We start from the raw sequence: 11856 nt of genomic DNA, 5'->3' as shown, positions 1-11856 counted from the left end.
TGATAATAAGAACTATTACCCCAGGGGTAGTCAACCTTGGCTCTTTTATGACTCGTGGACTTCAACTTCCAGAAATGGCTCAGGAATTCTGGGAATTGAAGTCCACGAGTCATAAAAGAGCCAAGGTTGACTACCCCTGTATTACGCAATAGTTTGCCTCCTGGAGGAAGACCTCCAACATCCCTTCTAGCCTCATTATTCTATGATTCTATGAAATTAAAAGCTGCTACTTTCAATTTCTATCCTTTCTTTTTCTTTCTGTATTTTTGTTTTTCACATTCACATTCTCTTTCTTTGTTCTCTTTATTCTGTATTCATCGGGCATGATGGCTCAGCTGATCTTGTCACCTAGGAAGCTGACAGCCCAGGTTCAAGACTTGAGCGCTCTATGATGGGATCAGCTTCCATTATTACCCCAGCTCCTGCTTACCTAGAGTTTGAAAACATGTAAAATGCGGGTAGATAAATAGGTGGAAGGTAACAGCGTTCCATGCGCTCACCATATAATCATGCTGGCCACATGACCATAGAAGTGTCTTTGGTCTACGCTGGTTCCCTTGGCTAAAAAAACTGAGATAAACACCGCCCGCTAGAGTCAGACACAACTAGACAGGGGGAATCTTTTCCTTTACCTTTTTATTCTGTATTCATTAGTGGTAGTTTTTATGTGCTCTTTAAAATTGTCTAATAAAAAATTATATATAAAAAAACAAGGAGGAAAACTACTTACAGGCCACAGATATTCCAGCAAGTTTTCTGACATGACAGTTTTAAAAGTATCCTGTTTTCAACTGAAGTCTAAAAAGTTATGCTGTCTTGTAATGACTCACAAGTCAAGTAAGCAAGCAACAGTTTCACTTTACTATTATTTCTGGGCAGGATGAAATCCATCCAAGGATTCCTAAGCGGGATCAATAATTTTCTTAGCCTTCCACACAGCAGGAATGAGAAATACTGATCTCTCCAGATTTCTATTCTGATGACAGGAAAAAATTTAGTAGATCATTCTAAAAAGAAAAGAAAAAAAACAAGAATGGAAGCATTTTGAATGCAAGGGGTACAAAATTTTTTAACCTGGCAGGAGAAAAGTCAACAGATGTTTCCCAAGCAACTTTCTGTTGCCTTTCTATTTCCACAGAGTTTCTATTTTTGTTCTATAACCTTTGCAGCTTCACCTCTGCAATTTTTCACAGCAGAAAATATCATCATGTTTGGGAGCTGTTCTTATCGTTTAGGGAAAACTGCATCTCTGCTGTCTTTTAAATGCTTTTATAGAATTAAGGAAAACCCGTTGGACCTGAAATAGTTCAATAACACTTTTGCAATGCCTGACATGGCTCTTAATGTAGCCTGTGGTAACGTTTAACCTAATTTGTGGGTTGGCAACCTATACTTTCGAGGCTACAAAAAGTGGAGCTCTTGTAAGAATGGAGAGCTCAGTCCACTTTGACCCCATGATCAGCTGGCTAGCAGGCAGGAAACCGAGCTGTTTTCTCCCTGCTATGGTAAGGAGAAAAGGAAAGGGTGAAGGAGAGGGAGGAGAGGAGAGGATGCTGACAAGTGGTAGATTAATTCAAGAGCATCTCCAGTCAGATCAGTGCAGTTTCTATGGCCTGTAAATGCTTCTCGTTCAGGATCTGTTCAGGGGAAGCAATAGGCACTTGGGGGAAATATAAATGAGTCATATTTGATGTGATGCAGATAATCCTTGATTTATGACCACAATTGAGACCAGAAATTCCATTGCTAAGCAAGGTGGTTGTTAAGTGAGCCAGGCCCAATTTTACAACCCTTTTTGCCATGGTTGTTAAGTGAGTCACTGCAGTTGTAAAGTGAATCATGCAATTGTTGAGCAAATCTGGCCTCTCCCACTGACTTTGCTCGTCGGAAGCCAGCTGGGAAGGTGGCAAATGGCAATCACATGACAATGGGACACCGCAACTGTTAGAAATATATGCCGACTGCCAAGCACCTGAATTCTGATCATGTGTCTGTGGGGATACTGCAATGGTCATAAGTGCGAGGACTGATCATAAGTCTTTTTTTTTCAGTGTTGTTGCAACTTTGAGCAGTTACAACAATGAATGGCTGTTAAGTCGTGCACTATCTGTACTGTAGGGGAGGGAATAGGAACACTTATCTCAGAATGAAGAATGCACTGCAGCTTCTAATGATGTGAGGTAAATGTCCAAAGTCACATTCCAAAAAGATGTGAACAAGACCAGGAAAAAATGAAATGTTGGATTGAGGTCATTTATAATAACATGAGTTAAAATATATATCTATTGGATGTAATTATTTTCCAGAAAAAAAATCTTTTTCACACTTTTCCCCATGTCACATTCATAACGAAAGCTCTATAGCAAGTTTTGGAGGTGTCCATACAAGGCTTTGAGGGGTCCTTGTGCAGCAAACTCTCTGGTGAAACAGGGGAAAAATGTAGTCTGAGTAGTATATTAATCTACTGCATAAACATTAAAGTAACAGTATCTTTAAAGATCTGTACTAACATCGTACTATTTGGGAGAAAATTTGAGTTTTGGATCAGTAACAATTCAATTAGTGATTTTTGTTTAAAAATCAAGCTATTTTTTATTTTTTTTAAAAGATGAATTATAAAGAAAAATTAAATTATATGCCTATTTTATTTTTTCTGCTTTCCTAAGTAGCTATAGAGTCGCATAGACCTTCCACAGAAAATCTTACTATTAATTCCTACTTTTAGATAATTCACCTAAACAGGCCTCAAACACTTGTCGTGCTGGCTTTTGCTGTCTTAAGGATTAGAAACATGCCCTTTAAAAGACAATTGGTAGTTTTTAGGTTTCTGAGCCCGGCTATATTGTCCACAAACTGGCTTCATGGAATATAAATTCTTCAGGAAATATTTATGTTCCTAAAGTGTCTGTATTCTTTTGAACTGGATGACACTTTCCACAAACACATCCATGTAACTGCTTGGAGTCAAGTTTTATTCAAAGGTACCTTTATCTTTAACTTGGGTTTAGCATGACATGTTGTGTCTGCCCCCTGCTGGACTTCTTGGGAACAAGCTGCCCCGAACAGTTTCAAGACAACTGCATGAACTATGATTTCTTCAAGACATTCAACACAGAATAATAATAACACCCCCCCCACACACACAAATGTAGTTGTTAAAAAGGAAGATCAGCTAAGAGAATTTGATTCTTATGAGCACAAATCAGCTACACTAGCCAGGTTGTGCATCATGGTTTAGTGAACAAAGCACAATTCTTGGGTTCCTACAACACACTAAGATAAATGAATGAAACAGCATTATGGCTTAGTTTAAGGTTGCCCTACTTTTTCTGATCAAGAGCTAAACTCTTCCAGGTTGTGGAATCTTCTAGAGATGCCATGGCTTTCCAGATATTACTACAGAATAATTCCTATTAGTAAGGATCCATGATGATTGGGGATGATGGAACTTGAGATCCAATGCCTGAACCAGGCTTTTTATACATGTGTTCTGTAGCTGACCTAGGTCTACATTTTTAACAAAATCTTCTCAAATCTTGACTATAAGAGAAATACTCAAAGGATCTTCAACTGTGCCACTCACCCAGCCTCCCTGCTGTTCAATCCAGACAGCCAGTCGATCCCTTAAAAAGTTCATGGCCCAGTCCATCACATTCCCAAAGAAACTGGAGGCAGACTATGGGTGTAGAAAAGAAGAAAGAGCAACATGATTAAAAAAAAGAAACTAGAATTTATAAGCTTCGGTGATCTTTTTTAGTCAAAATATTAAAGGGTGAGAAGGTGGGAAATAATGGCTAGAAAAATCAGATTTACAGATTAGGAGTTTCTTGGCTATGAATTAAACTACTTGTCAAATAAAACTACTTGTCAAAAGTTCAATAGAATGTGTTCCAAGGTTTGTGAATTCACTAGCTCATTTCAACCTGGTGACCAGTAAATTAGGACTTCCTATTTTTCAGTAATCATGGACATTTCAGAAAAAGGAAGCAACTGTATGCGTGTATTAATTCAGAAGTAAATCCAACTGTCAGTTGGATTTATTTTGAGATAAGTGTGCAAAGGGACACAATTTTTCCCAATCAGTTTATAGGGATGGTAATCTGTGAAAAGTCACACTGAGCTAAAGAAGAACAAATGCTCTAACTACTTAAAAAGAGAGAGGTCAACTAGGTTTAAAATCTGCTTTTAACACTGAGCTGAGTGCATGATTTCCTTCTGGAAAAAAAAGTGCCATGGTCAATTCTGTATTTGAAAAGCTAAGATGGCGTGGCATGCAACTCAAAATAAACAAAAGAAGAATTACTTAGTGATTTAGGGGCCCATTTTTTTCTCCTAAATAGGTCAATGGGTTGAATGAAGACAAAGGAGAATTGCCCCTGGAAGATTTAAAGAACACAAACCATAAGACAAAACAGGCACTTAAATCTTGTAGAAGCTTCAAACATACAAAGCACCCCAGGCAACCCCCCCCCCCGAAAAAAGACTCAGGTATCCTTTTTGCTTGTTTTTCCTTTAAAATAGGTATACAATGGCTTAACCAGAATAACAGTCAATGTGGGTAGGAGATAGAAAGACCACCCTCTCCCTGTATTCTTTCTTTTTAACTCTCTTTTTTGCTTGTTGGTATAAAAGAAATGTACAGAGTCGTGGGCATTCCTAGAAGGGAAAATGACATCAAAAGAAACAAAAGATGGAGCTTTAAATATCATGATGGAAGCCCACAATTGCATCGTTTGCACAGTGATGACTTACATGTCATCATTTTGACATTATGGCTAGTAATGAATGGATCCAAGTGTACAGAGCCCTCCCACCTACCCTTTTCCTGGAAAACTAATGTTTCCTTAATTAAAAATTAGCCAGTAATCTAGGTTTGTCTAGCACACCATGCCATACATAAGCCAAACTAGCCAAATCCAAACCATAGTTATCAAACATGGTAAGCAGCATGTCTGACCCAGATATAATAAACAAAAACTATGTCACCTCTTAGAGTGACATGCAAGTAAGATGAGAAGGAGCCAGTAAAGATTGCCAATAAGGAGAGATGAAAGATTTTAATCAAAAGAAGCTTCAGCCTTATAAATCCTCTCTTTCAGGCAAGGGAGAGTAATTTATGGCAAAAGGACCTTACGCATTTGCCAAGTTGTTTTTCTGCAACACAGTCAGGTCCCCAGGTCATGCCTGCTAAAAAACTATTATTCCAGGGCAGGAAAAAAAATGAGAAAATAATGCTGTTTCCTTAAAATAAGCCTTTAAAATACAAGAAATAACTCCTATTTTCACTTGCCCTGCCTCCATGTGACCTTCAGCCCACTCAAAAGTATTAAGACTGTCCTCCCCCCAAAAGCCCCTCCCCTCCAAAGCAACCCAGCCTACACTGGCACTGTTTATATGGATCTTACTACAACCCCACTGATTTCAGCCTATCTTGCTTTTCCTGTTCACTCCTTGAGGATGTTGATACAACAGACATTATGCTTTCAGATTTTTACCTGTCGGGCAACTTCGTATGTAAAGTAGAAGAAGACAACAATCCGTCCCCAGTTGACTCCAGTAGCAAACACCTCTTCTGATACTTCGGCCAGAGCGTGGAGTGGATTTTCACTGATGACACTTTCTGCCATTCTGTAAGGGGAGAGGGACATCTCAGTGCAATACAACAAAAAGGTAATTCTGGAAAACAAAGCAAAATCATGTAAAAAGTGGCAAATCCAACTGATAGAATCAGCATGTCTTGTTTTTTAAAGAAAAGCTTTTATGGACCTTGAATATCACTAGAAGCCCAGGAGAGGAGAATGGATTTTGCTAGAAGAAGCAGCAGCATTTTGGATCTTACCACCTTTCACCAGAAGTAGCTGGTGCTGTCAAAGCAAAAACATCCGATGTTCTTTGAAGAGTTTCATCTGTCGGAACCATGATAGGTGCATCTTATATCAGAACTGGTGGGCTGTCCCATCATATTCAATACAGTCCCATTTTTTTTCCTTATTATTAGGAACTGTATCATCAAATACAATTGAAAATGTACTTTAATAGGTAGGATAGTATTCATCTGTGTTAATCCAGAATGTGCCTTCTCAGTAACAAACACTATCTAAGGTACCATCTCATCCCAATGGGATTGGCCCATCCCATCTCTCCGGCAGAAAGAGGATGCTCTGGATCCTGTTGGCCAAGGAATTTGATCATTCAGGATCCAGAAAAGCCTTTTCTGCTGCGGTTCTTGCCCTGTGGAACAATGTGACCAGTGGTGGGAGTCAAATATGTGAACAACTGGTTTTCTGTGTGGATGCTGCTTCCGGACGTCCTGGGCAGAACTGGCTGAATCCCACCACTGAATGTGACCCTTGAGATGAGATCTACCCCTATTTTCTTGGCCTTTGGAAAGGGCCTGAAAACCCAGCTCTGCTGACTGATTTTGCAGCCCTGATGGGGGCATTCCACAGTGGGAGTGATTAGTAGAATCATAAGACTGGAAGGACCTTGGAGATCTTTTAGTCCAACCCGCTGCCCAAAGCAGGAGTCCTTATTCCATCCCAAATGGTTATCCAATCTTTTCTTGAAAACCACCAACAATGGAGCACCCACAACTCCCAGAAGCAAGCAAACATTTTCAGTGTCAGGAAGTTTCTCCTTAGCTCCAGGTTGGATCACCCTCTGACTAGTTGCTTCTAATCTTGCCATCAGGTGCTATGGAAAATAAATCAACCCCCTCTTCCATGTGGCAGACCTTCATGTATCTGAAGACAGCTATTATGTTACCCCTAAGCCTTCTCTCCATTAGGCTAAACTTTATAACTAGTCCCCTTAGCCGTTGTTGTTGTTGTTGTAGTAGTAGTAGTAGTAGTAGTAGAAGTAGTAGTAGTAGTAGTAGTAGTAGTAGTAGTAGTAGTAATAATAATAATAATAATAATAATAATAACAGTCACTAAGCAAACTGTTGTAAGTCGAGGACTACTTGTACTTCATTACTTTTTTCCTTTTTTTGGTCATCAAGTTTTTGACACCTTGCTAGGCGACTGGTGGTACTCGGATATTGCCGTATCCTAAAAGTGGTACAATGGGTGAAAAGATTGAAAAGACCTGATCTAGTCCAACCCCCTGTTCAGGCAGGAAACCCTGTACCATTTCAGACAAATGGCTGTCCAGTCTCTTCTTAAAAACTTCCAGTGTTGGAGCATTCCCCGCTTCTGGAGGCAGGTTGTTCCACTGGTTAATTGTTCTAACTGTCAGGAAGTTTCTCCTTAGTTCTAGGTTGCTTCTCTCCTTGCTTAGTTTCCACCCGTTGCTTCTTGTCCTGCCTTCAGGCGCCTTGGAAAATAGCCTGACTCCCTCTTCTTTGTGGCAGCCCCTGAGATATTGGAACACTGCTATCATGTCCCCCCTCGTCCTTCTCTTCATTAAACTAGGAATACCCAATTCCAGCAACCATTTCTTATATGTTTTAGCCTCCAGTCCCCTGATCATCTTTGTTGCTCTTCTTTATGATGTAAGTTGCTCAGAGTCCCTCAGTAGTGACATGGGGGCATATAAATTTAATAAACAAATAAATAAAATGCAACCAATCAGAGGTCCATTGGAAATTGGCCTCCTCAAAGGGAGAATTACAGTGGCCCACAGACATGGGCTGGATCTCATTTTTCCTACCTGGTGATTTCTGCATTATTTCTGAGTTCTTGGTATATGCGGAACATGTGTTCTTTCAATGAATACATCTGGGCAGCATCTAGTTCGTCTTCCCCATTTGCTTGCTCCCCTGGCATGTTGTCTCTGCCAAACTGCTCCAAGGAGGCTGGGTAGCGAGAGCAAGCTGCATATTGCTGCCAAAGAGTCTTGATGAATCTACCAGAGAAAAAGGCATGAACAGATGAGGCGTCTGAGCCCAGCAAACAATAACAACAACAACAAAGTTGGAAGGGACCTTGGAGGTCATCTAGTCCAGGGCTTTTCAACCAGTGGTACGGGTACCACCTGTGGTACATTGGCACCTGGCAGGTGGTACGCGACCATCCTAGAAAAGTGGTAGCGGGGGAGGGGAATGAGCTGACCCGGTGGCAGCACACGAGAGATGGCTGGAGCTGCAGGGCTGTCAGGGCTCAGCGGAAGCGCCAGGATCAGTGCCGCTTTCCAGCTGATCGGCGCTTCTTCTGGACTGTTGGAGCTCAGTGGAAGCGCCAGGATCAGCGCTAGGCTCCAGCTGAGCCCAGAAGAAGCACCGATCAGCTGGAATGTTGCAGCATCTCCAGGGTCTTGTGATTTACATTCAGATGCTTGGCAACTGATTCTTTTTATTTATTTATTTATTTATTTATTTATTTATTTATTTATTTATTTATTTATTTATTTATTTATTTATTTATTTAATTTATATACCACCCTATCTCCCTTGCGGGACTCAGGGCGGTGAACAGGCGATACTAAAAACCACGGTAATAAATAGTTTGTTTTAAAATCGAATTAAATAACGGGCCTGTTCTAAAAACACACCCGTAAAAAAACCCCCACTGAAACATAATCAAGCTACGCCAGGCCGGCCGCACGGAATAGATGGGCCTTCAGGGCTCGGCGAAAAAGNGTCGCCAGCCGGCATTGTCTGGCCGACGGCACTCTAAGGAGGCCCTCTCTGTGGGAGCGGACTGGCCGAAGGGAGGTGTTTGGTAGGAGGCAGTCTTGCAAATACCTAGGTCCATTGCCATGGAGCGCTTTAAAAGTTGTTACTAACACCTTGAAGCGCACCCGGAAGGCCACCGGCAGCCAGTGCAGCTCGCGCAGGAAAGGTGTTACATGGGAGCATCTAGAGGGCCCCAAAATCCCCCGCGCAGCCGCATTTATGATGGTCAGTGTCCCAGGGTCATGTGAAGTGACCAAAATCTGCTGCAACCACCCAGCAGACGGGGGGAATAAAAACCAAACATCCCTCCACTCCCGCTGCCAATCCTCAACAGAAATGCTCACAACAATGGAAACCTCGGACAGGAGGAAGAGCGCCGCCAGGTGGGCAGGCAGGTGTCTTGCTCAGCTGTGGCTTGGGGGGCACTTTTTTCAGTGCCATTGTAACTTCGAACAGTCACTAAGCAAACTGTTGTAAGTCGAGGACTACTTGTACTTCATTACTTTTTTCCTTTTTTTGGTCATCAAGTTTTTGACACCTTGCTAGGCGACTGGTGGTACTCGGATATTGCCGTATCCTAAAAGTGGTACAATGGGTGAAAAGATTGAAAAGACCTGATCTAGTCCAACCCCCTGTTCAGGCAGGAAACCCTGTACCATTTCAGACAAATGGCTGTCCAGTCTCTTCTTAAAAACTTCCAGTGTTGGAGCATTCACCGTTTCTGGAGGCAAGTTGTTCCACTGATTAATTGTTCTAACTGTCAGGAAGTTTCTCCTTAGTTCTAGGTTGCTTCTCTCCTTGATTAGTTTCCATCCGTTGCTTCTTGTCCTGCCTTCAGGCGCTTTGGACGCTTGACTCCCTCTTCTTTGTGGCAACCTGAATCAGGTGGAGTTAGCACTGTCCTACATTGCTTTCCATCACTGGGCTCTGGATGGGAGATTCAGCGTCAGGGCAGAGAGGCTAAAAAGGAGCAGTGAAAAGACTCCTTGAAAAGCACAGAGCAGCCTTTGACAAAGTGATGCTCTTGAATGAGATCATTTGGTTTTTATTCTCCCTTTATTACCTTATAAGTAACTCAAGGTGGTGGTGAAGATACACAATACTCCTTCTCTTTTCCCCACAACAACAACCCCTGTGAGGAGAGTTCTTTGAATCACCCCCACCCACTGATCAACTTGCCCTGCAGCTGGGCCTTCTGGGAGGCCCAAATTCAGCACATCTGGACTCTGTTCTATTCAAGCGATGAGAGAAAGCTTGGAGAGCATTGTCCCAAAGGTGCTTTTTTCAAGAGGCAACTGGACTTTCTTGTTTTTCTTTGAAGACGTTTTGCTTCTCATCCAAGAAGCTTCTTCAGCTCTCAGCTCCTGGAGAGCATTCATTTATGCTCAAAATGTACTCATCATATCACTTGTAGATATGGGAGCTCATTAGAGTTGATTATCAAATGGGTATCTATATAAACATTTCATTTTTTAAATATATTTTATTAATCTTTTTACAATAACGATCTTTAGTGCTTAGTGAACAATGTGTTGTTTGGGTTCATATATTTAAAAACAATAATAATTAATTTTTATAATTGATCAATATGTTAGTTGATAATATATTTCCTTGATCCTCTCTTCTTCCAGTAATATTCTCCTTTTGTCTACATTAAACAAATATAATTCTTAATACTTTCAATACATACAGAGTTGGGTATAAACATTTTTCTAGTATTTGTACATATAACAATAACATCATCTTTCCTAATCAGCTTATTTTTCAATTGTATTTATAGAAGTCATCTTATTAAGTCATTATATGTCCTGTTTTCAAAGTTCTTATTTAAGCTTAATTTCCCCTCAGTATTGAAACCACTCTTGTCAGTCATAATTTTCTCAAAATTCATTGCCTTTGAATATCCAAACTTTTCATTCAAATACACCGTCTCAATATTTTTACATTTCATAAATATTATATTACTTATATATCTAATCCTTCTTACCATAGGGCCCATTTATGTTCAAGCTTTATCTATTCTTTAAACCATGGTCAAACAAGTATTGAATCATATAGTACATCATCTAGCAATCTTTCTATAGGGCCTCTTTATATCCAAACTTTATATTTTTTAACAGTATTCAAACAAGTGTTTAGTCATATAGTATTCCATCTGATAAAGTGAATCACATCTCTTAAATCTAATTATAATCTTCTTCTTTTGCCAGGTCGCCTTCCAAATCAGTAGGTTTAGCTTGCCAGGTTGTATTTTTGTAGATATTGTTGGGGATAAAAAAGACAAATTAAGTAGAATATTCACTTTTTCTCTCCTACGCTTTAATGATTCTCCTGACAGCTCTTTAATCCATTTTATTAAATCTTCTTTTTTATCTCAAGTTTGTTTTGAAGTCCTAGAACAGTGGTTCTCAACCTTTTTAATGCCGCGCCCCCAACCGGTCGTAAGTCGAGGACTAAACCGGTCATAAGTCGAGGACTAAACTGGTCGTAAGTCGAGGACTAGACCAGTCGTAAGTCGAGGACTACCCAACCGGTCGTAAGTTGAGGACTTTCCTTGCCCGGGAGCGCCGCGCATGCGTGGTTCCGCCCCCTGCGCCAGCCGAGGCATAGCTGGCAAGCGGCAGAGATGGAGCAGGCCGACCACCAGCTGGCCCAGCTCAAGGGAGGTAAGGCACCCGCCGGAAAAGGGGGAAAAAATGGCGGACAAAAAAAATGGCGGACAGCCTTGCTTGGCGACCCCCGTGAAATGGTCGATCGACCCCAAATGGGGTCCCGACCCACAGGTTGAGAACCACTGTCCTAGAAGGTAAAACATCTTTTTTATTTCCTTTGTTGTAGCAAAAGTTTGCAGATTTTCTTTTGTTTGTATTAAGTTGTAGTTCTCTTCATTTGTAGCTTCCATATTTAAGTCATTTTCCTCAGACTTGTATTCTATTGTCTGATTTATTTGTTCATTCTTTATCATTATTTTTTGAGAGTTGTTTAATTGTCTATCTAGACCCATACCAGTCGGGCTTCAGGCCGGGACACAGCACGGAAACGACATTGGTCGCATTGGTTAATGATCTCTGGAGGGCCCGGGACAGAGGTTATTCCTCTGTCCTTGTTCTTTTGGACCTCTCAGCGGCTTTTGATACTGTAGACCACGGTATCATGCTGCGGCGTTTCGGTGAGTTAGGAGTGGGAGGCACCGTTATGCGGTGGTTCTCCTCCTTCCTCACCGACCGTACGCAGTCTGTATT

The 11856-nt window shown here is 41.1% G+C and overlaps 1 protein-coding gene across 1 annotated transcript in view; it reads right to left on the bottom strand.

The window, feature by feature from the left end:
- Nucleotides 1-710: 710 nt before the first annotated feature.
- LOC107282547 (apoptosis regulator BAX-like) overlaps nucleotides 711-11856 on the bottom strand; it is a 16341-nt gene continuing 5195 nt past the window's right edge. The window contains exons 3-6 of the mRNA XM_015810342.1: nucleotides 7651-7845; nucleotides 5496-5628; nucleotides 3584-3676; nucleotides 711-1007 (exon numbers count right to left, since the gene is read on the bottom strand). Coding sequence (XP_015665828.1) covers nucleotides 972-1007; nucleotides 3584-3676; nucleotides 5496-5628; nucleotides 7651-7845 — 457 coding nt within the window. The 3' untranslated portion in view covers nucleotides 711-971. The remainder of the gene's footprint in view (nucleotides 1008-3583; nucleotides 3677-5495; nucleotides 5629-7650; nucleotides 7846-11856) is intronic.

The sequence above is a fragment of the Protobothrops mucrosquamatus genome, unplaced genomic scaffold, assembly GCF_001527695.2.
Source record: "Protobothrops mucrosquamatus isolate PMUCROS unplaced genomic scaffold, P.Mucros_1.0 scaffold8, whole genome shotgun sequence".
NCBI classification, from domain to species: Eukaryota; Metazoa; Chordata; class Lepidosauria; order Squamata; family Viperidae; genus Protobothrops; species Protobothrops mucrosquamatus.
This window is presented reverse-complemented; position numbering and strand designations above follow the sequence as displayed.